A 26,845-nucleotide genomic window follows, 5' to 3' on the forward strand; every position below is an offset into this window, starting at 1 on the left:
AAATTAATATACATAAAAATGTTATAATTTTCTGTGGTTTTTGCTATAATTTACTTGTTTAAAAAAATATAAATTCCTGCTAAAATTGACCGTTGATCAAGTGAAAAAAATCACCAGTTGTTTCGTTGATTTATTACTGAACTAAAGCTTAGTGATATGGAAGAACTGACTCTAGATCTGCAGCTATTTAGAAAGCATATTCAAATGGTGAAGTCCGGAGAACGTTGTCATAGAATGAGAAATGCTCACAGAAGGAAAACGTTATAAGCTTAATGACAACTGTACTGTGTGCTTTAAAGCTATTATCCAAGTTGAACTAGAACCAGACAAATCTGGATTTGAGAGAAGGTAGTATGAAACGTGGCCGTATCTAATTGTTAAGTTTGCCAAGAAAACCCAGCAGAAAAGAGAATACTTATTTAAACCCGATGTTCCTTGCCTATATAAGCTAAACATTGATGTGTCTGTCCAGAAAACGGTATTCCCAGCGCAGGTCACTATTGAATAAACCCTGTGTGAATGCTTAACAGTTTGTTCAACTACAAGAGCAAATTTTTCTACAACACTATAACTCACCATACTTATGATTATGAACGCCGCTTCACACACATTAATAGTAATACACCACTCACAGTTCATGTAACATTTTCATGAGGTTTAATACCGATCAGAACATTTACAAAATAAACCAGTGTTCCTTGGAAGTTGGAGGATCTAGAGAAACCACAGCGCATAACAGTGCAATGCCCTTACTTTGCCTGCTCAGCAGTCCTCTCCAGGAGGAAGTGCAGTGGTCGACCTCCTGATTTGTACTGGAGCGGAGAAAAACTTGCCTTCCCCCTTGACCTCCTTTCTAGATCACTTTCCCAACCTCTAGCTTGTTCCCACTCTCTTTCCCCACGTCAGCTCCCCCCCTTGCCATTTTTCTGGGGGTGTGTGTGATCATTGTGTATCAGTCCAGACCAGGGATGTCAAATATACAGCTCGCGGCCCAGATCCATCCCGCGAATAATGCTAAAAATAAATACAATTAAAACATTCGGAGAGAAACTCATTTGACATTTAAATATGACTGAAGCCAAATCCAAACTGTGTAGAAATGATAATGAACCTACATTTACAGTCTCTTTCCAGTTTGCTAACAGTCATCGAAACAAAATCTAGACAGTCTGGGAGCATAGAAAAGTCCAAAAGTGATTTAAAAACAATGTCTTTACTAATTTTAACGGAGAGGAAATATAATACATTTGAAGTGCGATCCTCTGGACCTCAGTAGTGAACTAATGCAACCCAGGGGGCAACCCGCTGGTCCAGACCATTACTCGTGATCAATTCCTACTAGAAACACAAATTGTCCCTTTTCAAGTGTGTAATATGGGTTCAAGTTCAGGGGTTAGAGGTCATCATGAGACCTGAGTGACAGGGCACTGATCAGCCTCATCCAGGAAGAGTGTTTGAAACATGTGGTCGTAGAAACCAGGGTGATGGAGGCAAGCCCGGGCGCAGTCTGGACTGAAGTTCACCTCCAGGATCTGAGGCTTCATCACACGTTCACCTGATCCAGGAACAGATCAAAGAGGGTTAGATCATACACTGAATATTATTAGCAGGGGATAATAATGGATTACATTTCAATGGAACTTTTATTATATAACTAAAATATGAGTTTTAAAGAAATACAAAATTAAGTGTGAGAAATTTGATTTAAGTATATGGTATGTAGTGTAGTGTACAATGTTCTATACTGGTAATACTCCACAATGGTATAACTATTGATTTATAGATGAACAGTGCCATTGTACCCATCCTCCTGGGTGGAAACTATCACTACGGGAAACTCCCACTAAGATACATAGCAGTTTTCCTACACGCTGAGGTGTGAAACTAAACCTCTATCGGAATCAGTATATGTTATACATCACTAATCAACTGTTAAACCATCCAATCTACCCCTGACAGATCTGAGTGAGTAATGCATGTTATTTAGCAGATACTTTTATCCAAAGCGACTAAGTCATTTTATTTAACTAGGCAAGTCCGTTAAGAACAAATTCTGATTTACAATGACGGCCTACCCAGACAACGCTGGGCCAATTGTGCACTGCACTATGGGACTCCCAATCGCGGCCTATTGTGATATGGCCTGGAATCCAAACAGGGTCTGTAGTGACGCCTCTTGCACCGAGATGCTGGACCAGTCAGGAGTCATGTGTGCATACCTTTTACCTATGGGTGGCCCCAGCAGAGGTCGAACCCATGACCCTTGCCATTCCAAGCACCATGCTCTACCAACAGCCACACAGGACCACATTTTAAATAACAGAAGACTTATCATCTACACTCTCACCCTCCTAGCCTGTTGGGTCCTAAATTATTCATGCCCACTAAATTAAGTTGCAGCATCTGGGTGACCTCATCACCATAAAGCAGAACTTGGTATCCTAGGTGACCTTCCTGAGGCTAAGGCAGATAGCTGTAACTCAGCTATAGGCACCTTTAAATGATAGAGTTTACTCTGACCCAGAGGGTGGAGATGTTTTGACCATTTGGTGCCCTGTCACTCAGGTCTCATGATGACCTCTAGGCACTTGGAGAGCAAACAGAGATAAGTTGAGTGGTTTGTCCTTCAGTTCTTCAGTAGATAAGTACAGACCTTCCAAGGAACATGTCTCCCCATATGCATGTGTGTCTATTAAACCTCTTAAAATACTAAAACGTGTTCCCTATAATAAACGTGTTCAACTAGTCTGGTCAGAGACAAGAGGCTGATTTGGCTGCGTTACCTTGCATACAACGTGGGTACTGGTCAGCTGGTCTGGCCTTGAACTTGTTATTCTCAGAAACAATAGATCAAATCAAATGCATTTGTCACGTGCGCCAACAGGTGTAGACCTTACCGTGAAATGCTTACTTACAAGGCCTCATTTACCAATCGTGATTAAGCACAAATCTGTGTGTAACCCACGCATGGGATCACTGCCACTCACAGTGGGAGATTATCAATGAGAACGTGGACAATAACAGTTAGCTTATCTATTGTTTGAGACTGTAGCCAGTTCAAGGCCAGACTAGCCGTCCTCCTGTTCCCACAGTGTACACAGCTCATCTTGTGAATGTGTGAAGAACTCAGTGAGGAATGTAGCGCTCTCACACGTAGACACACTTGGAGGTACAGAAACATACGCATGATAAGTACGCATGAATACTGCCAGGCCTCACCTCTGTCCCCAGTGCCCCACTTGAGCATAAGGTCTACAGCGTAGATGGCCCGGGAGGAGGGGTAGGCACAGAAACCGTAGGGGGCCGGCCTGGACGAGGCTGCCTGGAAGAGCTCTGCAAATGCCTTGAATGCCTCTCTCTGAGAAAGAGGAGAGAGGGGAAGTGTGAGAAGGGGGTAGAGAGAGAGAGCACAGCAGCAAGATTTGTGTCCTGTTGCCAACAACGGCAACCAGTGAAGAACACTATTGTAAATACAACCTATATTGATATTTATTTTTCCTTCTGTACTTTGACCATTTGCACACCGTAACACTGTATATAGACCTGACATTAAAATGTCTATTCCTTTAGAACTTTGAGTGTAATGTTTACTGTTCATATTACTTGTGTTTATTACCCATTTCACTCTCTTTGGCAATGTTAACATGTTTCCCATGCCAATAAAGCCCTTAGATTGAAATAAACAAGGGAAGGGAGGTAGAAAGCTGGGAAAGAGGCAGAGACATAAGGAAGAGAGAGATCGAGGGGGGTGGAGAGAACAGTAACAACTGTATTACCCACAGTGTTGGGGGTAACGCATTAAAGTTTCCACTTTTATTAGTCGTTTGTACAGGATACACATTGTCGACACCGTCCAACTAAATGCTTACTTGCAGGTTCCTTCTTGACAATACAACAATAAGAAATAATAAAAGAGTACGAACAAAGTAAATGGCAGTGGAATAGAACAAACATTTTAGAATATAGTATAATACAGGAAGGCACAATTTATAGTCCTATATTTACACTTGTTTTGGGGAAGGGGTGATTGGGGGCAGGCGTTTGATTACTTTTATGATTAACGGAGTTAAAATCATTTTCTCAAATGAGGTAATACGAGTTACTTTGTCAAACAACACGTATGTTACTTTCAGAATCATCTCTCTACCGGGAGTGTTTCCATGATCCGAGCTCAACTGGTTCCCTCATTTAGTTCTCTAGCGAGCGGAGAAAGGCTGTTTGGAGGAACGTCATGACAGCTGCTGTCCATGGAAATGAAGAGGAACCTCCAATCTTTGCCATTGATCGCTTCTGAGATTGATTTAATAATTACTCGCTATTTCAACATACATTGTCCCCATTCTACCACACTTGACAAGCAGTTCCCTTATTCCAGCACTTGGCACTGTGCATACGCATGGTCATGGCTGTGCATACATTTTCACACACTCACGCAAACACTGATAACATATTGATAACATCACTTTGCGTGGAAATCCCATGCATGGTTTACACATAGATTTGTGCTCAAGCATGATTGATAAATGACACCGCTGGGTTCTTTAGGTCACAGGGAATACACTTCTCCAAACAGACGCCCTTGGAAAAAGCACAATCTGCTAGAAGGTATTGGGAATATTCCAGTACATGTGTTATGCATCTTAGAGTAGTAAGCAGAATCCATGTGAATGTGCAGAGTTGGATCAGAACAGGCATAACCATTCTGGGCCATGCCTGGTCTTGTGAAGGACATACACATTAGTTAATCATTCATAGGCACCAGAAGACACCTACATGCATTAGGAGCATAGGTGTATATTACTTAAGGACCATTAGACGTAAAAGTGTGTGCCGAGGCTGGGAAGACAGTTGATCCATGGGCCAGCTCGGCTTGTTACTTTGTAATAAAGTCTATTTGAATTCACAAGTTCAGGTAGCTGAGAAATATTATTGAGCAAATATTTCTATGACAAAGGGGGGCCACAGGGGCCCACATCGAAGAACATCTGATTACAGTCCTCTCACACATACTCACCCCCATCAGGGTCCTAGAGTTAGGCAGGGCCATGACAAAACCAGCAAGAGGAACCTACGGCATTTCTGCCTAAAACCAAAGAATGACTGGTTATCTTAGACCTGCAAGGAGGTGACTCCAGCTAGTTGGAATGTACAAAAGCTGTGTTTGTGTGACATATATGTTGACTTTGCAACTGTATGACTCAGTTGATTGAATAAACTCGGTTTTTCTAGTCATCCGTGAGTTTCTCTTTTTGTTCAGAACCTAAACGGGTGAATAAATCTGGTTTGAGCTTTCATCAGTGTCTGTCTGGTCTGTACCTGGAGTAGAACCTAACAGTAAACATTGTTTAATATACCTTCATTAAGTTTAGGTAATAAACATGTTGGAGTCGCAGTGAAAAATACTGACTTGCTGTTGTGCCAGATTGCATATCTGGGGTCTTCGGTCACACAGACACTTCCCCAAACATGCAGCAACCCTTTTCTCTTCTCACTTTATACATCAAAACATCCCAAAGGTTCAAAGCCTAATTGCACTTTAACTTAAATCACACTAAAGTAATTATATACAAATCAGTATACATGGCTAATTAAGCATCCCATATACAGCGCAGCACTTGTAGACTAGCACAGGAAAGCAGCACCACAGATGAAAGGGGAAACTAGTGATCGTCAAACCTGAGTTAGTAGTTCTGCATAGTGACACCACACATACACACTGCTGCTACTGTCTATTCTGTTGCCTAGTTACTTTATCTCTACCTATAGAAACCTAGCTAGCTCAGTTACCTCGTGCCTCTGGACATCGACTTAGTACTAGTACTCGCGGTATATAGCCATGTTATTCACTTGATTTCTTCCTTGTGTCACCATTTATATATTTTTATCTTTGTTGAAAAAGGACCCGTAAATAAGAAATTTACTGTTAGTTCACACGTTGTCTATGAAGCATGTGACAAATCAAATTTGATTAAGTAGCTCATCTTTGGTAGAACATGCGCGTGTTGCCTTGTTCTGACAGTAACACCGGTGAGATTCAGATTTCTTTTCATGAGTGAAAAGTAATAACTCGTTAGTACCGACAAAAAGTAATATTGCAAAGCAACGTTACTTTGTTAAACGCAAATGGGTAATATATTACTTTCCCAACTAACTCATCTCAACACTGATTATGTAACAGAGTTAGAGTAAAGCTGAGTGTACGCAACACGATTTATCAGTCCTAGACACATTTTTGAGACCGGAGACAATATGCCAATGTTGTTACCTATTCGGGGCGCGCGGCCGCCACCAACGCTCATTTAATGTGAGCGGGTCAAAGACGCAATGTGAGGGTTACCGATCTAGTCTTTGACAATATCGGGACGTCTGGGACTGCTCAAACATTTTTTATTTTATCTGCACAAAATCTGCAACGCTCTTGTAGTGTGACAATTTTTGAGAACGATGATCAGCAATAGCCAATGAGAGCTCACCAGAGAAGACATCACCCAAAATGTGTCGACTCTGGGGCAGGAGCCATGACTACTACTAGCATGCGTTTGTACTTGCCTTTGTAGAAGCAAAACTCATGTGAGCTGAATATCTGCTTAGGTAAATGGGCAGAGCTAGATAAATAAAAAAATAAAAGAGTTAAGCATTGGACTACAGTAAAAAATAATGTCAGCAGGAAAGGTATATGGACCTGATAACTAGACATGTAGAAACTGAATGTCAGCAGGACAGGTATATGGACCTGATAACTAGACATGTAGAAACTAAATGTCAGCAGGACAGGTATATGGACCTGATAACTAGACATGTAGAAACTGAATGTCAGCAGGAAAGGTACAGTGCCTTGCGAAAGTATTCGGCCCCCTTGAACTTTGCGACCTTTTGCCACATTTCAGGCTTCAAACATAAAGACATAAAACTGTATTTTTTTTGTGAAGAATCAACAACAAGTGGGACACATTCATGACACATTCATTCAGCCCCCTTGAGTTAATAATTTGTAGCGCCACCTTTTGCTGCGATTACAGCTGTAAGTCGCTTGGGGTATGTCTCTATCAGTTTTGCACATGGAGAGTGAAATTTTTTCACATTCCTCCTTGCAAAACAGCTCGAGCTCAGTGAGGTTGGATGGAGAACATTTGTGAACAGCAGTTTTCAGTTCTTTCCACAGATTCTCGATTGGATTCAGGTCTGGACTTTGACTTGGCCATTCTAACACCTGGATATGTTTATTTTTGAACCATTCCATTGTAGATTTTGCTTTATGTTTTGGATCATTGTCTTGTTGGAAGACAAATCTCCGTCCCAGTCTCAGGTCTTTTGCAGACTCCATCAGGTTTTCTTCCAGAATGGTCCTGTATTTGGCTCCATCCATTTTCCCATCAATTTCAACCATCTTCCCTGTCCCTGCTGAAGAAAAGCAGGCCCAAACCATGATGCTGCCACCACCATGTTTGACAGTGGGGATGGTGTGTTCAGAGTGATGAGCTGTGTTGCTTTTAATCCAAACATAACATTTAGCATTGTTGCCAAAAAGTTCAATTTTGGTTTCATCTGACCAGAGCACCTTCTTCCACATGTTTGGTGTGTCTCCCAGGTGGCTTGTGGCAAACTTTAAACAACACTTTTTATGGATATCTTTCTTCTTGCCACTCTTCTATAAAGGCCAGATTTGTGCAATATATGACTGATTGTTGTCCTATGGACAGTCTCCCACCTCAGCTGTAGATCTCTGCAGTTCATCCAGAGTGATCATGGGCCTCTTGGCTGCATCTCTGATCAGTCTTCTCCTTGTATGAGCTGAAAGTTTAGAGGGACGGCCAGGTCTTGGTAGATTTGCAGTGGTCTGATACCCCTTCCATTTCAATATTATCGCTTGCACAGTGCTCCTTGTGAAGACGTTTAAAGACGGATTTGGATACAAAAACATTTCCCAAGCTTTAAACATCCCAACAGTATCTCGGACCTGCCTGGTGCGTTCCTTGTTCTTCATGATGCTCTCTGCGCTTTTAACAGACCTCTGAGACTATCACAGTGCAGGTGCATTTATACGGAGACTTGATTACACACAGGTGGATTGTATTTATCATCATTAGTCATTTAGGTCAACATTGGATCATTCAGAGATCCTCACTGAACTTCTGGAGAGAGTTTGCTGCACTGAAAGTAAAGGGGCTGAATAATTCTGCACGCCCAATTTTTCAGTTTTCGATTTGTTAAAAAAGTTTGAAATATCCAATAAATGTCGTTCCACTTCATGATTGTGTCCCACTTGTTGTTAATTCTTCACAAAAAAATAGTTTATCTTTTTTATATCTTTATGTTTGAAGCCTGAAATGTGGCAAAAGGTCGCAAAGTTCAAGGGGGCCGAATACTTTCGCAAGGCACTGGATATGAACCTGATAACTAGATATGAAGAAACTGAATGGCAGCAGAAAATACAGAACCTATACAGGAAACACAAGTATTATTTTTTGTATAGTAACAAGGAAACCCCGCAACCGTTATAATCGAAACCAAAGCAGATGTGGGCGTTAACAAGCAAGAACTGAGACTGGAAGACAATGGTGGCGAGGTCAAGGGGACTTATTATTCTCCATATAGAGGGAGGTGACTCTGCTTAAAGGTGTTGTGGAAATATTGAATCAAATATTTGCACCAATACCGGAACTTGTAAATTCAGTTAGACTTTATTACAATGTAACAGAGCCGACCAATTCCATGGAAGAAGCGACTTTATCATAGAGCCCTGTTTATTTTAGTTATCCCTCTTTACATAACACACAAAGTGTCAGATTGTTACGGCTCTGAAGTTCACAAGCAAATGTTACTCAATTAAAAATGTTGCCTAGATATTTCAACTGAATGTCTGACTGAAAACATTTGAGGCTGCTTTGAGCCACAGCTCGTTGTAGCGACGATAAATCACAGTGTCGATACCACGCTGTTTCGCAAAAACAATCCTCACGACCAAGTGAAGAATCTTGTAGTGTGTGTGACCCCCCCCCCCTTCTGTGACACATCGTTTAGTGTGCGCACCACTACGTTGGTAACACCCCAACAAAAACACAGGAAAGACGGTTGTGAGGCTCAGTGATGTTAGGATGTTGAAAGTCACGTAGTGTCCACCCGTCTTAACTCACACATACAGACAGACAAGTGAAAGATTGAAAAGTGTGCGTTTACCTCAACCTCTTTCCATGGATACTGAGGATACTGCTTTTCAAACATTGGTATGAATTCGTCGTAGTGAACCTGGGGCACACAGAGTATCAGATTTAGGAAATGTATTCAGGTGGTGTGTGTTTATTGTAGCTGTGTGTATGCATTTCGCTACACTCACATTAACATCTGCTAACCATGTGTATGTGACAAATAAAAATTTGCTTTGATTTGTTTTTGTGTTGCTGCCTTGTGTGTGTGTGTGCGCGTTTTCTTTGACAAGTGTTTGTTTACTTTTCTGAGTGTGTGTGTGTGGATGTGTGTGTCCTTTGACGTCGGTTGGCTTCGTCTGCTTTTGATGAATGCGGGGGTTTGCTTTGTCATCATTACCTGTTTGAGCTGGACCCCCTCTGCATAGTTCATGACAGTGAAGTGCTTCTGGTAGTCATCAAAGTGGTCCAGAGAGAAAGGCCTGTGTGGAACAGAGATGAGACCAGCATAAAACTCCAGGCCTGTATTCACAAAGCGTCTCAGAATAGCAGTGCTGATCTCAGATCAGGTTCCTCTTCTATGAGGCAAAACAGATCCTAGATCAGCACTCTCATTCTGGAAGTGTTAGGAAAATGAGTAAATGACTGAACAAATCATTTTAAATGGAACTGTAAATTAATGTATACTGTTTTATTATATCTGATTAACAATATGAGTTCATAAGGGATTGTGTGACACAGACAAGGAGTAATTAAAGTTAATGAACGCCATTCCAACTAGGCAGAAACTAATGGGTTGTGGATTAAGTAAGCAGATAAGGTAGTTAACCTATGGTTGAACCAACGAAACTGAGCTCTGGGGTGTTTTAGATAAGCCAGTGAGTGCATTCCTAGGTTCTGTTAATTAGAACTGTCAGCTAAGTGGTGATCGATAATGTTGAGGGGTCAAAAGTTAATTCAGTTATGTTGTGTGACCTGTGAGTGTGTTAGTGAGTTAGAATTAACCTCACTTGATTCTAGGTCGGGAGGAGGGGATTCATTTTAGGAGCAATGAAATGTCATGTTATTGTATATAAACTGTTGCTCGTGGTAACGTGGGAGCGCGCCCCGAGAATAAATTCTGTTACCTATTATTGATAAGACTGGTCTCCGTCTATTTGATGCAAACAAGAATCTTACAAATTCTCATAAAATAGATTAAGGGAATTCAATTAATGAAAACACATTGGTATATTTCAATTATAGTAACAGAAGTCAACGCATCATAAGTGGCATTTAAGGAGAGACACAGTGTTTTACTACTATATCTCTTGACACAATGATGAAAATAATCATGGCTTCTAAACCGTCAAGCTGTATACTGGACCCTATTCCAACTAAACTACTGAAAGAGCTGCTTTCTGTGCTTGGCCCTCCTATGTTGAACATAATAAACGGCTCTCTATTGTTGGATCCTGTGTTTTACATTATAGCCATTACCATATATATGATTGAATATTATCTGCTTTTGGCTTGTGTGGATGTATGTATGTGTTATGCAACATAGCTGACTTGAAACATTGTTAAAAGATTCAGGGCCATGGGCCTTTCTCATAATGGAAAAATACAGAGTAGCATGGGGTGTTGCGAGAACAAGCAGTCTTTTGTTAGATAACAGGAGCCAGGTGCGAGATAACGGTATGGAGCATGAGCGCATGGATGTTCTTCACAGCAACAGTTACATCAACAGAAGCGCCAAGAGGCGGGGACCCGCCTGAGCACCTGCAATAGGCTGAGCAAGTTTAAACCACGCCCAGTCTCTACTGTGATAGACAGTTCCAACCCGTATGTTGGCCTATCACAGTATAAAGAATACTGTTTACATACATCTTGTCAGTTCCCTGTTCTGCCCTGCGTGGTATTACAGTGAGCCCGTTTATACAAAAGTTGCATTTGCCATTTATTACTTAGCTAATAAAAAATATATAGTATAAAAATCGGTGACTCATTGTTATATTTATCCTGATACCAGATTCAAATTTACGCAACCCTATCACTATCCACCAGATGTGTACCAAACTCACTAAAAGTGGCATTAATAAAGCCTCTCGAAAAAGGCAGACAGTGACCCAGAAAATATAAAAACCTAAATCGGCCTATATCGAATCTTGCATTCCTCTCAATATTAGAAAAGGCTGTTGCGCAGCAACTCACTGCCTTCCTGAAGACAAACAATGTATACGAAATGCTTCAGTCTGGTTTTAGACCCCATCATAGCACTGAGACTGCACTTGTGAAGGTGGTAAAATACCTTTTAATGGCATCAGACCAATGCTCTGCATCTGTCCTCGTGCTCCAAGACCTTAGTGCTGCTTAACTGTAAATTTCGGTGTTCCTCAAGGTTCCGTTTTAGGACTACTATTGTTTTCACTATATATTTTTACCTCTTGGGGATGTCATTCGAAAACATAATGTTAACTTTCACTGCTATGTGGATGACACACAGCTGTACATTTCAATGAAACATGGTGAAGCCCCAAAAGTGCCCTCGCAAGAAGCCTGTGTTTCAGACAAAGTGGATGGCTACAAACGTTCTACTTTTAAACTCAAACAAAACAGAGATGCTTGTTCTAGGTCCCAAGAAACAAAGATCTTCTGTAGAATCTGACAATTAATCTTGATGGTTGTACAGTCGTCTCAAATAAAACTGAAGGACTTCGGCATTACTCTGGACCCTGATCTCTCTTTTGATGAGCATATCAAGACTGTTTCAAGGACAGCTTTTTTTCCATCTACGTAACATTGCAAAAATCAGAAACTTTCTGTCCAAAAATAAATGCAGAAAAATTAAACGATGCTTTTGTTACGTCTAGGTTAGACTACTGCAATGCTCTACTTTCCGGCTACAAGGATAAAGCACCAAATAAACTTCAGTTAGTGTAAAATACAGCTGCTAGACTCCTGACTAGAACCAAACAATTTGATCATATTACTCCAGTGCTAGCCTCTCTACACTGGCTTCATGTTAAGGCAAGGGCTGATTAAGGTTTTACTGCTAACCTACAAAGAATGACATGGGCTTGCTCCTACCTATCTATCTGATTTGGTCCTGCCATACATACCTACACGTTCGCTACGGTCACCAGACGCAAGCCTCCTAATTGTCCCTAGAATTTCTAAGCAAACACCTGGAGGCAAGGCTTTCTCCTACTGAACTCCATTTTTATGGAATGGTCTGCCTATGTGAGAGACGCAGACTCGGTCTCAACCTTTAAGTCTTTATTGAAGACTTTCTCTTCAGTGGGTCATATGATTTGAGTGTAGTCTGGCCCAGGAGTGTGAAGGTGAACGGAAAGGCTCTGGAACAACGAACCGCACTTGCCGTCTCTGCCTGGCCGGTTCCCCTCTTTCCACTGGGATTCTCTGCCTCTAACCCTGTTACAGGGGCTGAGTTACTGGCTTACTGGTGCTCTTTCATGCCATCCCTAGGAGGGGTGCGTCACTTGAGTGGGTTGAGTCACTGACGCGATCTTCCTGTCTGGGTTGCCCCCCCCCCTTGGGTTGTGCCATGGCGGAGATCTTTGTGGGCTATACTCGGCCTTGTCTCAGGATGGTAAGTTGGTATTTGAAGATATCCCTCTAGTGGTGTGGGGGCTGTGCGTTTGGCAAAGTGGGTGGGGTTATATCATTCCTGTTTGGCCCTGTCCGGGGGTATCATTGGATGGGGCCACAGTGTCTCCTGACCCCTCCTGTCTCAGCCTCCAGTATTTATGCTGCAGTAGTTTGTGTCGGGGGGGGGGGGGGGGCTAGGGTCAGTTTGTTATATCTGGAGTACTTCTCCTGTCTTATCCGGTGTCATGTGTGAATTTAAGTATGCTCTCTCTAATTCTCTCTCGGAGGACCTGAGCCCTAGGACCATGCCTCAGGACTACCTGGCATGCTGACTCCTTGCTGTCCCCAGTCCACCTGGCCGTGCTGCTGCTCCAGTTTCAACTGTTCTGCCTGCGGCTATGAAATCCTGACCTGTTCACCGGACGTGCTACCTGTCCCAGACCTGCTGTTTTCAACTCTCTGGAGACGGCAGGAGCGGTAGAGATACTCTTAATGATCGGCTATGAAAAGCCAACTGACATTTACTCCTGAGGTGCTGACTTGCTGCACCCGACAACTACTGTGATTATTATTATTTGACCATGCTGGTCATTTATGAACATTTGAAAATCTTGGCCATGTTCTGTTATAATCTCCACCTGGCACAGCCAGAGGAGGACTGGCCACCCCACATAGCCTGGTTCCTCTCTAGGTTTCTTCCTAGGTTTTGGCCTTTCTTGGGAGTTTTTCCCTAGCCACCGTGCTTCTACACCTGCATTGCTTGCTCTTTGGGGTTTTAGGCTGGGTTTCTGTACAGCACTTTGAGATATCAGCGGATGTACGAAGGGCTATATAAATAAATTAGATTTATGGGTTGCAGCATTTGCCTTTCAAATTCTGCCTTCGCTTAAATCTTATGAGCCTCACACCCCTCCCCCACACATTCTAAAAGATGAGCGACAGAGGACCTATATGCAGTCTTGAGTGGAGCATGTCGATAAAGGGGGAAGCTGTGGTTAGCAAGGCAGCTGGTTTCTAGCTAAAAACAGGAAGTACCAGTGACGCGCTTAATACGGATGTGGTCGGATGAAGCAGGCCCGAGGCAACAAGACTGTTTTGCTAGTACAGACATGTTCTGGGACTCATCTGAGGGGTTAACCACAACAGTCAAGTGCATAGATGATGTCATCCCCACAGTGACTAAGAATGTATGCAAACCAAAAACCTTGGATTAAAGGCAACATCTGCACTGTGCTAAAGGCTAGATCTACCGCTGACAAGTAACAGGACACAGACGCATACAAGAAATCCCACTACGACCTCCGACGAGACATCAAACGTGCAAAAGGACAATATAGAAGGAAGGTGTTATTGGAGAAAATTCCAGTATACGTGTTATGTTTTTATAAGCTTCACTGTATGCATCTTACAGGGTTTTACCACATGTAGAGGACAAGGTTCCTGGGCTGAAAGTCATTACTTAGTCCAAAGAGTCCATTATAATGTATGTGTGTGTCATGGTCACTGGACTAGAGGAAGGGTTACTAGGTTGGAAGTTGTGTGTGTGTGTGTGTGTCATGGTCACTGGACTAGAGAAAGGGTTACTAGGTTGGAAGTTGTGTGTGTGCGTCATGGTAGGTGGACTAGAGAAAGGGTTACTAGGTTGAAAGTTGTGTGTGTGTGTGTGTGTCATGGTAGGTGGACTAGAGGAAGGGTTACCTGGTTGAAAGTCATTGCTTAATCCCAAGAGGCCATTAGATGTGTTCCTTGGAGCCATTGACCAACTATATGGGCACCAGTGGACACAGACCTACATTAGGAGTGTGCGTCCAAACTATTTTTGTATTAACACTGTGGTTTCGCCACCAATATAATTGATGCTTGTAAACTAATGCCAGGAAGAGGGGTAAATCAGATATTGTCAAGGTTACGTCACCAATATAATCTAAACACGGACCAACAAGGGGAGCAGATTAAGATGGGAGTAAACATAATGGAAGGAGACGAAGATAATGGTTGTGAGAAGCCAAGGGGTATAGATCATTTACACAAGAGGGAACGGCTATGAATATGATGCAAGGATGAAACTGTATAAAAGAAATGTCCCGAGAATGGAAAATCAGTTGCTCTGCAGACCAGCTCGGCTCTATCGCTTTTATAATAAAGTCCATCTTGATTCCACAAACTTGGAGATGCTTCGCTTTTCTGAAGGAAATTTGAGGACAATTTTCCACAACAGTGGCAGGGCTTGCAGACTATAACAGATTACAAAAGGAAACCCAGCCATGAGCTGCACAGCAATGCAGAACTGCCAAACGAGCTAAATGCCACAAAGAGTGGTGTGGACAGCCCAGTACACCACTGGAGCCAAGCTTCCTGCCATCCAGGACTTCTAGATCAGGCGGTGTAATTGCCAAAGACTCCTGCCACCCAAGCCATTGAGTGTTCAGTCTGCTACCGTCCGGCCAACGGTACCAGAGACAATATGTGCACTGACCCCACACAGCCACTCCCACAACACCCACATTGCTGCAGCAACTCCTTTCTTTACTTTACTCCTATTATCAATCCTCATGCCTAGTCACTTTACCCTGCCTTCATGTACATATCTACCTCAAATACCTTATTATTATTATCATCATCATATATCCTGATGCCTAGTCAGTAGCATTGATCTGGTACTGGGACTCTCTGTATGTAGCTCCATTTGTGTGCATATTTTATATGATATTATTTTTTTCCTCCACATCGTTGGGAAAGGTTTGTAAACGAGCATTCGACTGTAAAGTTGAGACCAGTTGTATTCGGCGCGTGTGATAAATACAACGTGATTGATTGGTTTCCTACTGGAAAGAAACCCAGTATAGACCAGCATTTTGTGGTGAACGCCAGCATGACAAACGTGGACAAACAAGTGTTGCAAGGAATCTCCACCTCCTGTAGCAGTGGACGGGAAGTGTCTCTAACCTGTTGGCGAAGCGCAGCCAGAACACGTTGTAGGAGTAGAGGCGTAGAGGCTGAACGGAGCGCAGCAGCAACATGTAACGGATATCAAACTTCACCATCCCCACCTCCTCCCTCTCAAACAGCACCGGATCCTCCAGGTACTTACACACCACCTGGGACACACACACATACCTTCAACAAATAGGCTAGTCAACAACTTCATTTATCAGGCGACATCTAATTGCTGTGTTCACTTCATAATGTGCTGTTTTGACTGGATTTGTATAGGCATTATGGTTCTCTCTGAGGCTTGCCTTTGGCTTACACCTGTGGTGGAAATCCTAACCAAAAGAAGAGACTAGATGATTTTTAGCAGAAATTCATGAGGCCATCTGGACCGGGTCTCAGAGGGGTTTAAGATGGGACCGCATGGGACACAACTCCAGGCCTTAGACAGAGGAGACTGGTGGTATTAATATTTAAAAGTCTGATGTAAATAGATACAACTGCTGGGGGTTAAATTAGCATGCTTTTCCACAATTGTCTAGTCTTGATTGTTGGTGGTGTTTTACCTTGGGCGTGCTCTCTCTCTGTCTGTCGGAATAATGTAGTCTTGATTGTTGGTGGTGTTTTACCTTGGGCGTGCTCTCTCTCTCTGTCTGTCGGAATAATGTAGTCTTGATTGTTGGTGGTGTTTTAACTTGGGCGTGCTCTCTCTCTGTCTGTCGGAATAATGTAGTCTTGATTGTTGGTGGTGTTTTACCTTGGGCGTGCTCTCTCTCTGTCTGTCGGAATAATTTAGTCTTGATTGTTGGTGGTGTTTTACCTTGGGCGTGCTCTCTCTCTCTGTCTGTCGGATGATGTAGTCTAGATTGTTGGTGGTGTTTTACCTTGGGCGTGCTCTCTGTCTGTCGGAATAATGTAGTCTTGATTGTTGGTGGTGTTTTACCTTGGGCGTGCTCTCTCTCTGTCTGATGATGTAGTCTAGATTGTTGGTGGTGTTTTACCTTGGGCGTGCTCTCTCTCTGTCTGATGATGTAGTCTAGATTGTTGGTGGTGTTTTACCTTGGGCGTGCTCTCTCTCTGTCTGATGATGTAGTCTAGATTGTTGGTGGTGTTTTACCTTGGGCGTGCTCTCTGTCTGTCGGATGATGTAGTCTAGATTGTTGGTGGTGTTTTACCTTGGGCGTGCTCTCTGTCTGTCGGAATAATGTAGTCTTGATTGTTGGTGGTGTTTTACCTTGGGCGTGCTCTCTGTCTGTCTGTCGGATGATGTAGTCTAGATTGTTGGTGGTGTTTTACCTTGGGCGTGCTCTCTCTCCGTCTGTCGGATGATGTAGTCTAGATTGTTGGTGGTGTGTGTGTGTGTTTTACCTTGGGCGTGCTCTCTCTCTGTCTGATGATGTAGTCTAGATTGTTGGTGGTGTTTTACCTTGGGCGTGCTCTCTCTCTGTCTGATGATGTAGTCTAGATTGTTGGTGGTGTGTGTGTTACCTTGGGCGTGCTCTCTGTCGGATGATGTAGTCTAGATTGTTGGTGGTGTGTGTGTGTGTTTTACCTTGGGCGTGCTCTCTCTCTGTCTGATGATGTAGTCTAGATTGTTGGTGGTGTGTGTGTTACCTTGGGCGTGCTCTCTCTCTGTCTGTCGGATGATGTAGTCTAGATTGTTGGTGGTGTGTTACCTTGTGCGTGCTCTCTGTCGGATGATGTAGTCTAGATTGTTGGTGGTGTGTGTGTTACCTTGGGCGTGCTCTCTCTCTGTCTGATGATGTAGTCTAGATTGTTGGTGATGTGTGTGTCCAGCCCCCGAGCCAGGTTCCAAGGCTTACAGATCCAATGATTGTCTTCTCCCCTGGAGCAGACACACACCCACAATGACTTTGATGAAAACATATCAAGGTAGCAAGTTATGTCCTATATGAAGGGAGACATCTGATTATCTGAGCTCACCTCCCTTGTCTTTGTTGGTAATGTCTGACAAACTGAGGCAGCTCGGTCTGCAGGTTGAATGTCTCTGGCAGCCACTCGGCCCCCTGGCCTCCCCGGGCCCTCCGCGACACGGCGGAGATGCAGTCCTTCACTGTGACAACAGTCTCACAGGGAAACTGATTAGTCATAACGTGAGGACGCTCCTCGCTTAACTTCCTGTGGAGACACAGACAGACTCCGTGTTTGAGAGAGAGTGAGTCAGATTAAGATTATTATGTTAGTTTGGTATTGTTCACATCAAGGCTAGGATTGAGAGATCCTAGATGAGTAAGTTATCAATAAATCACTTGTACTCTCATTAATGGTGTCCTAAAAGACAGATAAGTCGCCAGGGCTCTGGCCTCAATCTTATCTCACCACCCAAACAGCCTGGAGGCTTTGGTTAAAGTGTCTGTGGTGTGTGTCATTGGGACATCTCTGTCCCAATGCACTATAAAATAAGTACAATTTGAAGCATCTCATCATTTACATGTCACCTAACACTTCTTACTAAAAAGGTACTCACACTTGGAAGGCCACCAGCGTTACATATGCACCTGTGATGTCGGTGGTTGACATAAGATATGGGTTGCGGTGACGTGAGCCCTGATCTTACTAAGACGACAGTGCGGTGTCAGCCAAAAGCAACATTCTCAGAGAGCACACCAAAAAGACCACATCTCGTGAAAACCCCACATTAGTTGTAGAAGTGAACAATATCATTTCTGAAATAATGCAGGCGTTTGATACGTCGGGTAGATTCTCGTCGGGCGTCAGTGTGATTACATGATGGATGTTTTGGGTACATGTCGAAAGAGCGTGTGTTTGTTCACCTGTAGTCTCTGATGTGGGAGAAGGTCCAAAGAATATCCGCCTCCTCTTCAGTCTCGGTGAAGGTGAACCGGGGGTGATGGAGATGGTTTAGAACTTGTTCCATCTCTGTGAACACCCTGCAAGGCAGGCACGCAAAGAGGTGTGTGAGCATGATTATGGCACATCTCCGTAAGGAAATCAAAATGGACTTGGACTGACTTGAGCACTTTGTCTTTGGGGACAGTATGGGGTTGAATGTCCAGAGGAAGAATCTCCTTGTTCTCCTGTGAAATGGTCTGAGGAGAGAAAGGCAGGGGGAGAAAGAGGGGTTGGCAGTTTAAAAATGGCACTCCAGTCTGCTTTTCACTCCATTTAACAAAAGGCACATCTCAATAACTCGTCCAGGTAAGTCATGACATGGCACGAGTGGGGGGAGGGGTATTTATTTGTTTTCTATTGCTCCTCAAGCAACAGATCTCCATCAGATCAACTCCTTGGAATTCTCTACTCCATGCAGGTTTGCAGTTGTGTAAATAAACACATGTTAAAAAAGCAAAACAATTATTTACCCTTTAGTGTGTGTACTTTACTGTACTTATACTTGGGATATCGCTTTTCAACAGCTTCTTATTTTTTTGATATATTTTTTTTTACATAATTCACTAGAGGACATATTTAACTGTAGTTAAACATTTAATTCATTTGACCTCTGCAGGTTTCATGTGTAGACTTTTCACTTATGAACTTCTTCAAGACATGGCGTGAGTCATTCATTGGCTGACTGTATTGACACTAGAAACATGTTTCCGCTCTCCCTACCTCATAGTAGATATCAGAGGGTTCAGGGGTCAGAGTGCTGACCCCTTCCAAGTCAGCGTGTACCCATGGCAACAGTCGACATCTCCTCACCAGAGGGTTGCTCTCGCCATAAGCATAGTCCCGTGTCACTTCCTCTGGGAGGATAAACTTAGTTAAGAGAGACACACTGGGGGAAAAAGGGTTATGGGGACATAGGGGGAACACACACGAGAGAAAGAGATGCACTGACCGGTTCATCACACCTAGCCTATATGGGCCATTTTTAAGCAGTGTGTTGTTGGGTTCTCGTTTGAAATACTTGCTATACTAGAAGTATACATTCGTCATATGGTTACATGTATAAAGGATGTACATGGTGGGGTCAATGGAGGGTGGATAAGAGCCAAGGGGAAAAGGGAATAACATTGTTGCGGTCACCGATACGGGTGAATTCAAATCAAATCACATTTTATTGGTAACATACACACGGTTAGCAGAATGTTAGTGCGAGTGTAGCGAAATGCTTGTGCTTCTAGTTCCGACAATGCAGTAATAACCAACAAGTAATCTAGCTAACAATTCCAAAACTACTACCTTATAGACACAAGTGTAAGGGGATAAAGAATATGTACATAAAGATATATGGATGAGTGATGGTACAGAGCGACATAGGCAAGATATAGTAGATGGTATTGAGTGCAGTATATACATATGAGATGAGTATGTAAACAAAGTGGCATAGTTAAAGTGGCTAGTGATACATGTATTACATAAGGATGCAGTAGATGATAGAGTACAGTATATACGTATACATATGAGATTAATAATGTAGGGTACATTATATTAGGTAGCATTGTTTAAAGTGGCTAGTGATATATTTTACATCATTTCCCATTATTAAAGTGGCTGGAGTTGAGTCAGTGTGTTGGCAGCAGCCACTCAATGTTAGTGGTGGCTGTTTAACAGTCTGATGGCCTTGAGATAGAAGCTGTTTTTCAGTCTTCCTGTGACATCGGGTGGTGTAGGTTTCCTGGAGGGCAGGTAGTTTGCCCCCGGTGATGCGTTGTGCAGACCTCACTACCCTCTGGAGAGGCTTGCGGTTGTGGGCGGAGCAGTTGCCGTACCAGGCGGTGATACAGCCCGACAGGATGCTCTCGATTGTGCATCTGTAGAAGTTTGTGAGTGCTTTTGGTGACAAGCCAAATTTCTTCAGCCTCCTGAGGTTGAAGAGGCTCTGCTGCGCCTTCTTCACGATGCTGTCTGTGTGGGTGGACCAATTCAGTTTGTCTGTGATGTGTATAATAATATGCCATTTAGCAGACGCTTTTATCCAAAGCGACTTACAGTCATGTGTGCATACATTCTACGTATGGGTGGTCCCGGGAATCGAACCCACTACCCTGGCGTTACAAGCGCCATGCTCTACCAACTGAGCTATACCGAGGAACTTAAAACTTACTACCCTCCCCACTACTGTTCCATCGATGTGGATAGGCGGGTGTTCCCTCTGCTGTTTCCTGAAGTACACAATCATCTCCTTGGTTTTGTTGACGTTGAGTGTGAGGTTATTTTCCTGACACCACACACCGAGGACACTCACCTCCTCCCTGTAGGCCTTCTCGTCGTTGTTGGTAATCAAGTCTGCCACTGTTGTGTCGTCCGCAAACTTGATGATTGAGTTGTTGGCGTGCATGGCCACGCAGTCGTGGGTGAACAGGGAGTACAGGAGAGGGCTCAGAACGCACCCTTGTGGGGCCCCAGTGTTGAGGATCAGCGGGGTGGAGATGTTGTTGCCTACCCTCACCACCTGGGGGCGGCCCGTCAGGAAGTCCAGTACCCAGTTGCACAGGGCGGGGTCGAGACCCAGGGTCTCAAGCTTGATGACGAGCTTGGAGGGTACTATGGTGTTGAATGCCGAGCTGTAGTCAATGAACAGCATTCTCACATAGGTATTCCTCTTGTCCAGATGGGTTAGGGCAGTGTGCAGTGTGGTTGAGATTGCATCGTCTGTGGACCTATTTGGGCGGTAAGCAAATTGGAGTGGGTCTAGTGTGTCAGGTAGGGTGGAGGTGATATGGTCCTTGACTAGTCTCTCAAAGCACTTCATGATGAAGGAAGTGAGTGCTACGGGCGGTAGTCGTTTAGCTCAGTTACCTTAGCTTTCTTGGGAACAGGAACAATGGTGGCCCTCTTGAAGCATGTGGGAACAACAGACTGGGATAGGGATTGATTGAATATGTCCGTAAACACACCAGCCATGTTGCGCATGCTCTGAGGGCGCGGCTGGGGATGCCGTCTGGGCCTGCAGCCTTGCGAGGGTTGACACGTTTAAATGTTTTCCTCACGCCGGCTGCAGTGAAGGAGAGTCCACATGTTTAGTTGCGGGCAGTGTCAGTGGCACTGTATTGTCCTCAAAGCGGGCAAAAAAGTTATTTAGTCTGCCTGGGAGCAAGACATAAGAACAAATTCTTATTTTCAATGACGGCCTAGGAACAGTGGGTTAACTGCCTGTTCAGGGGCAGAACGACAGATTTGCCGTTAAGAACAAATTCTTATTTTCAATAACTGACTTGCCTAGTTAAATAAAAGTTAAATAAAAATAAATACTCTTTGGGGACCAACCAGGTCAACCTATGCTAAGGTAATTAACCGCTTCTTGTACATAATACATAAGGCATTAATAGTAGTAAGTGTTTTGATGATTGTTGATGTTATATATTAAGGACAAAAAATTAACTGTAATAACGTGTACAACTGTGTGAATTGCAAACATTGAATAAAAAGTAGAAACTAGACCCAAAACCCTAGAGGAGAGAACACCTCTAACACTGCCAATCTAGGGGAACAAGTCTAGTTTCTACACTAAAGAAAATATAATGGTTTGGACAGAATAATCATTTTATTGTAACAGGTATCCTCTATATTAATACTCAAGTAGTATTAGTGGACGGACATAGACTATAAATCGTAACCAAGTTATAGCTTGCGTAAGTCTAGATATAAGAGCATTACAAAGGGAAAGTAAGGTACTCTAAGTATGATTGATTATATCTAAGATCCCAAAATAAGCCTAACGGCATCACACAAGGCTAATCTCTGAATAAAGGGCAGGATACATAACCAGGCCAGTCCGGCGGACCTGTGAGTCACCTGTTAGCTGGGTGACATAAGAACTTTAGTGAGACGACTTGTATCACTCTCGACGGGGGCACCTTAACGGTCCCCCCTGTTTGTGCCTTGCAAACAGCATGCATGTTTTGGAATATTTGTATTATGTACAGACTTCCTTCTTTTCACTCTGTCATTTAGGTAAATAATGTGGAGTAACTTCAATGCTGTTGATCCATCCTGAATTCTCCTATCACAGCCATTAAACTAAGTTTTAAAGTCACCATTGGCCATATGGTGACAACCCTGAGCAGTTTCTTTCCTCTCCAGCAAATAAGTTAGGAAGGACACATGCATATTTTTAGTGACTGGGTGTACTGATACACCATCTGAAGTGTAATGAATAACTAATGCTGTAATGCTTTGAATCCATGCAACTTACTGTGTGACTTGTTAAGCGATGTTGTACTCCTGAATTTATTTAGGCCATAACAAAAGGGACTGACATCTCTGCTTTTCATTTTATTATAAAAAAGAAAAGGAAAAACATAATTCCACATGGAAATGATGGGGTATTGTGTGTATGTCTGAGACTCAATATCAATTTAAGAACTTTAATGTTCAGGTTGTAACAACAAAATACAGAAAAAGTCAAGGGGCGTGAATACTTTCTCACGGCACAACACACTCACCACAACACACACATAACATGCATACTGGACACACACACACTGCTGGCACAGTCTTATCTATTCTGTTGCCTAGTTACTTTACTCCTACCTACAAGTACAGCACATTGCTAGCTCAATTGCCTCATACCCGTGCACATTGACTTGGTACTCCCTATATATAGCCATGTTATTCTGTTTCCAGCCACGTCATTTTTATGTCACCCATTGAGCATGTTTGGGATGCTATGGATCGACAGAGTGTTTTAGTTCCCACCAATTTCGCACATCCATTGAAGAGGAGTGGGACAACATTCCACAGGCCACAATCAACAGCCTGATCAACTATGCAAAGGAGATGTCTTGCGCTGCATGAGAAAAATTGTGGTCACATCAGATACCGACTGTTTTCTGATCCACACCCCTACTTTTTTTTCAACGTTTGTCACCAACAGATGCATATCTGTATTCTCAGTCATGTGAAATAAATAGATTAGGCCCAAATGAAATTATTTCAATTGATTTCCTTATATGAACTGTAACTTAGTAAAATCTACGAAATTCTTGGATGTTGCGGTTATTATTTTTTTTCACTAGTTTCCTTCTGTCATAATCACATTATGATGAGTATTGCATGGATTCTACAGGTTGAGGAAACGTCCCTCTCTCTAATGTAGATCAAGCGGTGATTGAGATCCATGTGTGTTGGAAGTTTGTATGCTGCATGTGTACAACTCGTCATGGCTCATCATTTAGAAAACCTTGAATTGAAGTGTTTTTGTCATTTTGTTCTCGGGATTCATCAAGACTCAGAACCCTCCGCTGTGAATGTGTGCGTTGTGTGTATATGCACATGAATGTCTATACCTCCCTCCTGCAGGTCTGCGAGAGGCCAGAGCACAGTGTAGGCCAGCTGGCCCTGTGTGTAGAAGAAGGGGGCCATGCAACAGCTAGGCTGGTCAGAGTGCTGCACCTGGGAGCCAAACTCATCCATGATGTACCAGACGGGCACTTTTTCCTCTGCTGACTGGACACACACAGGAGAGAGGGTGGCGGGGGGGGGGTTAGAGAGCGAGAGAAATAAATAGTGTGCGTGAAAAAGAGAAATTATGTGCTCATACCCCCTGGGCCAGCTGGTAGGTCTGGTTGTACTTCCACATTTGTTCCAGCACCAGCTCCACAACGTCTGGGTCAGGGGCCTCTCCGTGGAAGTCCACCCCCATGAGGGAAGCCATCCTGGGTAGGAGTCCAGGGATCTGCTCCAGCTGCTGCCTAGAGCTCTCCACACGGTATGTCCATGCATGGTCAACCAGGAAGATACTGGAGGATGTAGGAATTAGAGGATATGAGGTAAAAGAGATACAGAATAGGGAAGTGATGAGGCAGGACAGACAAAGAATAGAAGAGATGTAGACAGAGGTGAAATGCTAGTATGTGGGATGTCTTCAAAAAATGGGTAGGCCCACCAAAGCGTAAGAGAATAAGTGTACCCACTTTATATAATACTATCTGTAGTTTTACACCTACTTATGAAAACACTGCACTTGACCTTGAGAAAATAAAGAAAAACGATAGATCTCCATGAAAAAGTGAGGTGACGTGCACTGGTGACTTGCATGAGATATTTATTATTATTTATTATGACTACAGCGCCCTCACCTGGTGGGGTCCGAGGCTTGCATGCCAGTCCCCCTGGTCACAACCACTTTACTCCTAATCTCTACACTAGGATAAGCCTTCTTTCCCTCTTCCTCTTCATCGTCCTGTTCTACCTGCATGACGCCAAACACTTCTCCTGCATCGTACACCTAGATCCGAAGAGCAAGGGCAGATTTAGATGGGCTTTATGGTTGTCTGGCTAGCCTAATTGTGTATACAACAGCATGCACAGAACATTTAGCTCACATAATATAAATTAAAATGGTTCATTAAGGTGCCTGTAATAGAATTAACTCATGTAAATCTTAATAAATGCATTTCTATAGCTTCCAAAACATATCAAGTATCAAGATGGCTGTGCAGTGGGTTCAATACAGCAGCCCCTGTCCTGTCATCAAGGGTTTTCAATTGTATCATACACATCTTTTAGAAACACCAATAATGATCACTTTCGGTATGGCTTTGAAACATATGGCCCTTCTCTTTCATCAGCGAGAAAGAATCAACATAAACTATTTAAGAAACAATTACTGTAGCAGTTTTGCACAGATCCATATAACCATGGATCCATACAGCCATAGGAAACGACACTTCCTGAGTTACTTTTACACATACACTACATGAGCAAAAGTATGTGGCCACCTGCTCATCGCATATCTCATTTCAAAATCATGGGCATTAATATGGAGTTGATGTTGGGCGATCAGGCCTGGCTCACAGTTGGCATTTCAATTCATCCCAAAAGTGTTCGATGGGGTTGAGGTCAGGGTTCTGTGCAGGCCAGGCAAGTTCTTCCACGGCAATCTCCACAAACCATTTCTGTATGGACCACCGTTTGTGCACATGGGCATTGTCATGCTGAAACAGTGAAGGTCTTGCCCCAAAAAAGTTGGATGCACAGAAAGTCATTGATGGCTGTAGCATTGAGATTTCCCTTCACTGGAACTAAGGGGCCTAAACCCAATCCATGAAAAACAGCACCAGACCATTATTCCTACTCCACCAAACGCCACAGTTGGCACTATGCATTCGGAAAGGTAGCATTCTCCTGGCATCCGCCAAACTCTTACAAGGCAGAAATTTGACTGAGTTGTTGGAACGGTGGCATCCTATGACGGCGCCATATTGAAAGTCACTGAGTGACTCAGTAAAGCCATTCTACTACCAATGTTAGTCTATGGAGATTGTATGGCTATGTGCTCGATTGTATACATCTGTCAGCAACTGGTGTGACTGAAACAGCCGAATCCACTAATTTGAAGGGGTGTCCACATACTTTTGTATAGATAGTGTTTGTATAGATGCTACATAGCTAATTACCACAGGTGGTCGGTCTCCTTTTGTCTTGTTTTCCGTAAATAAACGCGCGGTAAAATGTAGGGGTTACTGTTCCTACACGGCCATAAAACGTGTATATCAATTTATCTAACCTTTTGTTTTTTGACAATTCTTTCTCACTGATTTCAACGATCCTTATGTTTGCAAAACCGTACCTCAAGCTTTGCATGTGTTCAGACCGAGCGCCCAGGATCTTAACAAATATCTCCCCTTCGTCCAATGACTTAACGTTACGCGTAATGTAATTGAACAGAGTCATGATCAAGGGCTACATCTCGCTTCAGCCATTACGCTACCGACCTCGTTGATAAGTTTGTAGTACAAGCTCTTCCAATACAGCGAAGGGATTCTTGAGGACTGTAGTGCAGCGGAGTGCAAAGACAGGAAGGTATTGAAATGTTCCTCCTCGCCATTCATAACGTTTGTGTTAGATTCCGTGTTTGGCTGCTCCATCTTTAACGTTATGCGTGAATCGCATGAGGTAAATAAGAACCTGTACGGAACTACCGGGTAGTACCGGAGCATACTGGCGGTGCATTATGGGAGATTTCTGGAAGGAACCATAGACTTGGATAGACATGTCGTCATTGTATTTGTCCCATTATTGCGTCTGTTAGAGCAGTGGTTTCCAAACGGTGGGGCGCGCCCCCTAGTTTAAAGTTGTAGAATGCACAAGGTGCAATTTCGAAATTGGTTAGTGCATCATAAGTTATTCTTGTCATGTTAGTCATTGCATAACTTCAACTAGCCCATGTCAGATACCAGTTTTTTTGTCACTCAAATATTACATTAGACATGGCAAAATGATAGAATTGCAAAAAAAATGCTTTAAAA

The 26,845-nt window shown here is 43.2% G+C and overlaps 1 protein-coding gene across 3 annotated transcripts; it reads right to left on the bottom strand.

Annotated features, from left to right (window-relative positions):
• Window positions 1-640: 640 nt before the first annotated feature.
• Window positions 641-26,572, bottom strand: ttll12 (tubulin tyrosine ligase-like family, member 12). 3 transcript variants are annotated; one of them, XM_046297387.1, is made up of 14 exons: window positions 26,312-26,479; window positions 24,674-24,822; window positions 24,136-24,334; window positions 23,882-24,041; window positions 19,260-19,393; window positions 18,660-18,736; window positions 18,461-18,577; window positions 17,610-17,804; window positions 17,400-17,511; window positions 15,681-15,832; window positions 9,544-9,625; window positions 9,178-9,246; window positions 3,220-3,358; window positions 641-1,555 (listed from the first exon to the last, which is right to left on the bottom strand). In XM_046297387.1, exons 1-14 carry the CDS (start codon window positions 26,462-26,464, stop codon window positions 1,404-1,406), a joined length of 1,890 nt encoding a protein of 629 aa, XP_046153343.1. In that variant the 5' UTR covers window positions 26,465-26,479; the 3' UTR covers window positions 641-1,403. The 3 variants fall into 3 exon arrangements, with proteins under 3 accessions (XP_046153343.1, XP_046153344.1, XP_046153345.1); XM_046297388.1 differs by lacking the exon at window positions 24,674-24,822 and having other exon boundaries at window positions 26,312-26,572; XM_046297389.1 differs by lacking the exons at window positions 24,674-24,822; window positions 26,312-26,479 and adding an exon at window positions 26,167-26,305.
• Between the last annotated feature and the right edge of the window lie 273 nt (window positions 26,573-26,845).

The sequence above is a fragment of the Oncorhynchus gorbuscha genome, linkage group LG14 (assembly GCF_021184085.1).
Source record: "Oncorhynchus gorbuscha isolate QuinsamMale2020 ecotype Even-year linkage group LG14, OgorEven_v1.0, whole genome shotgun sequence".
Lineage (NCBI taxonomy): Eukaryota > Metazoa > Chordata > Actinopteri > Salmoniformes > Salmonidae > Oncorhynchus > Oncorhynchus gorbuscha.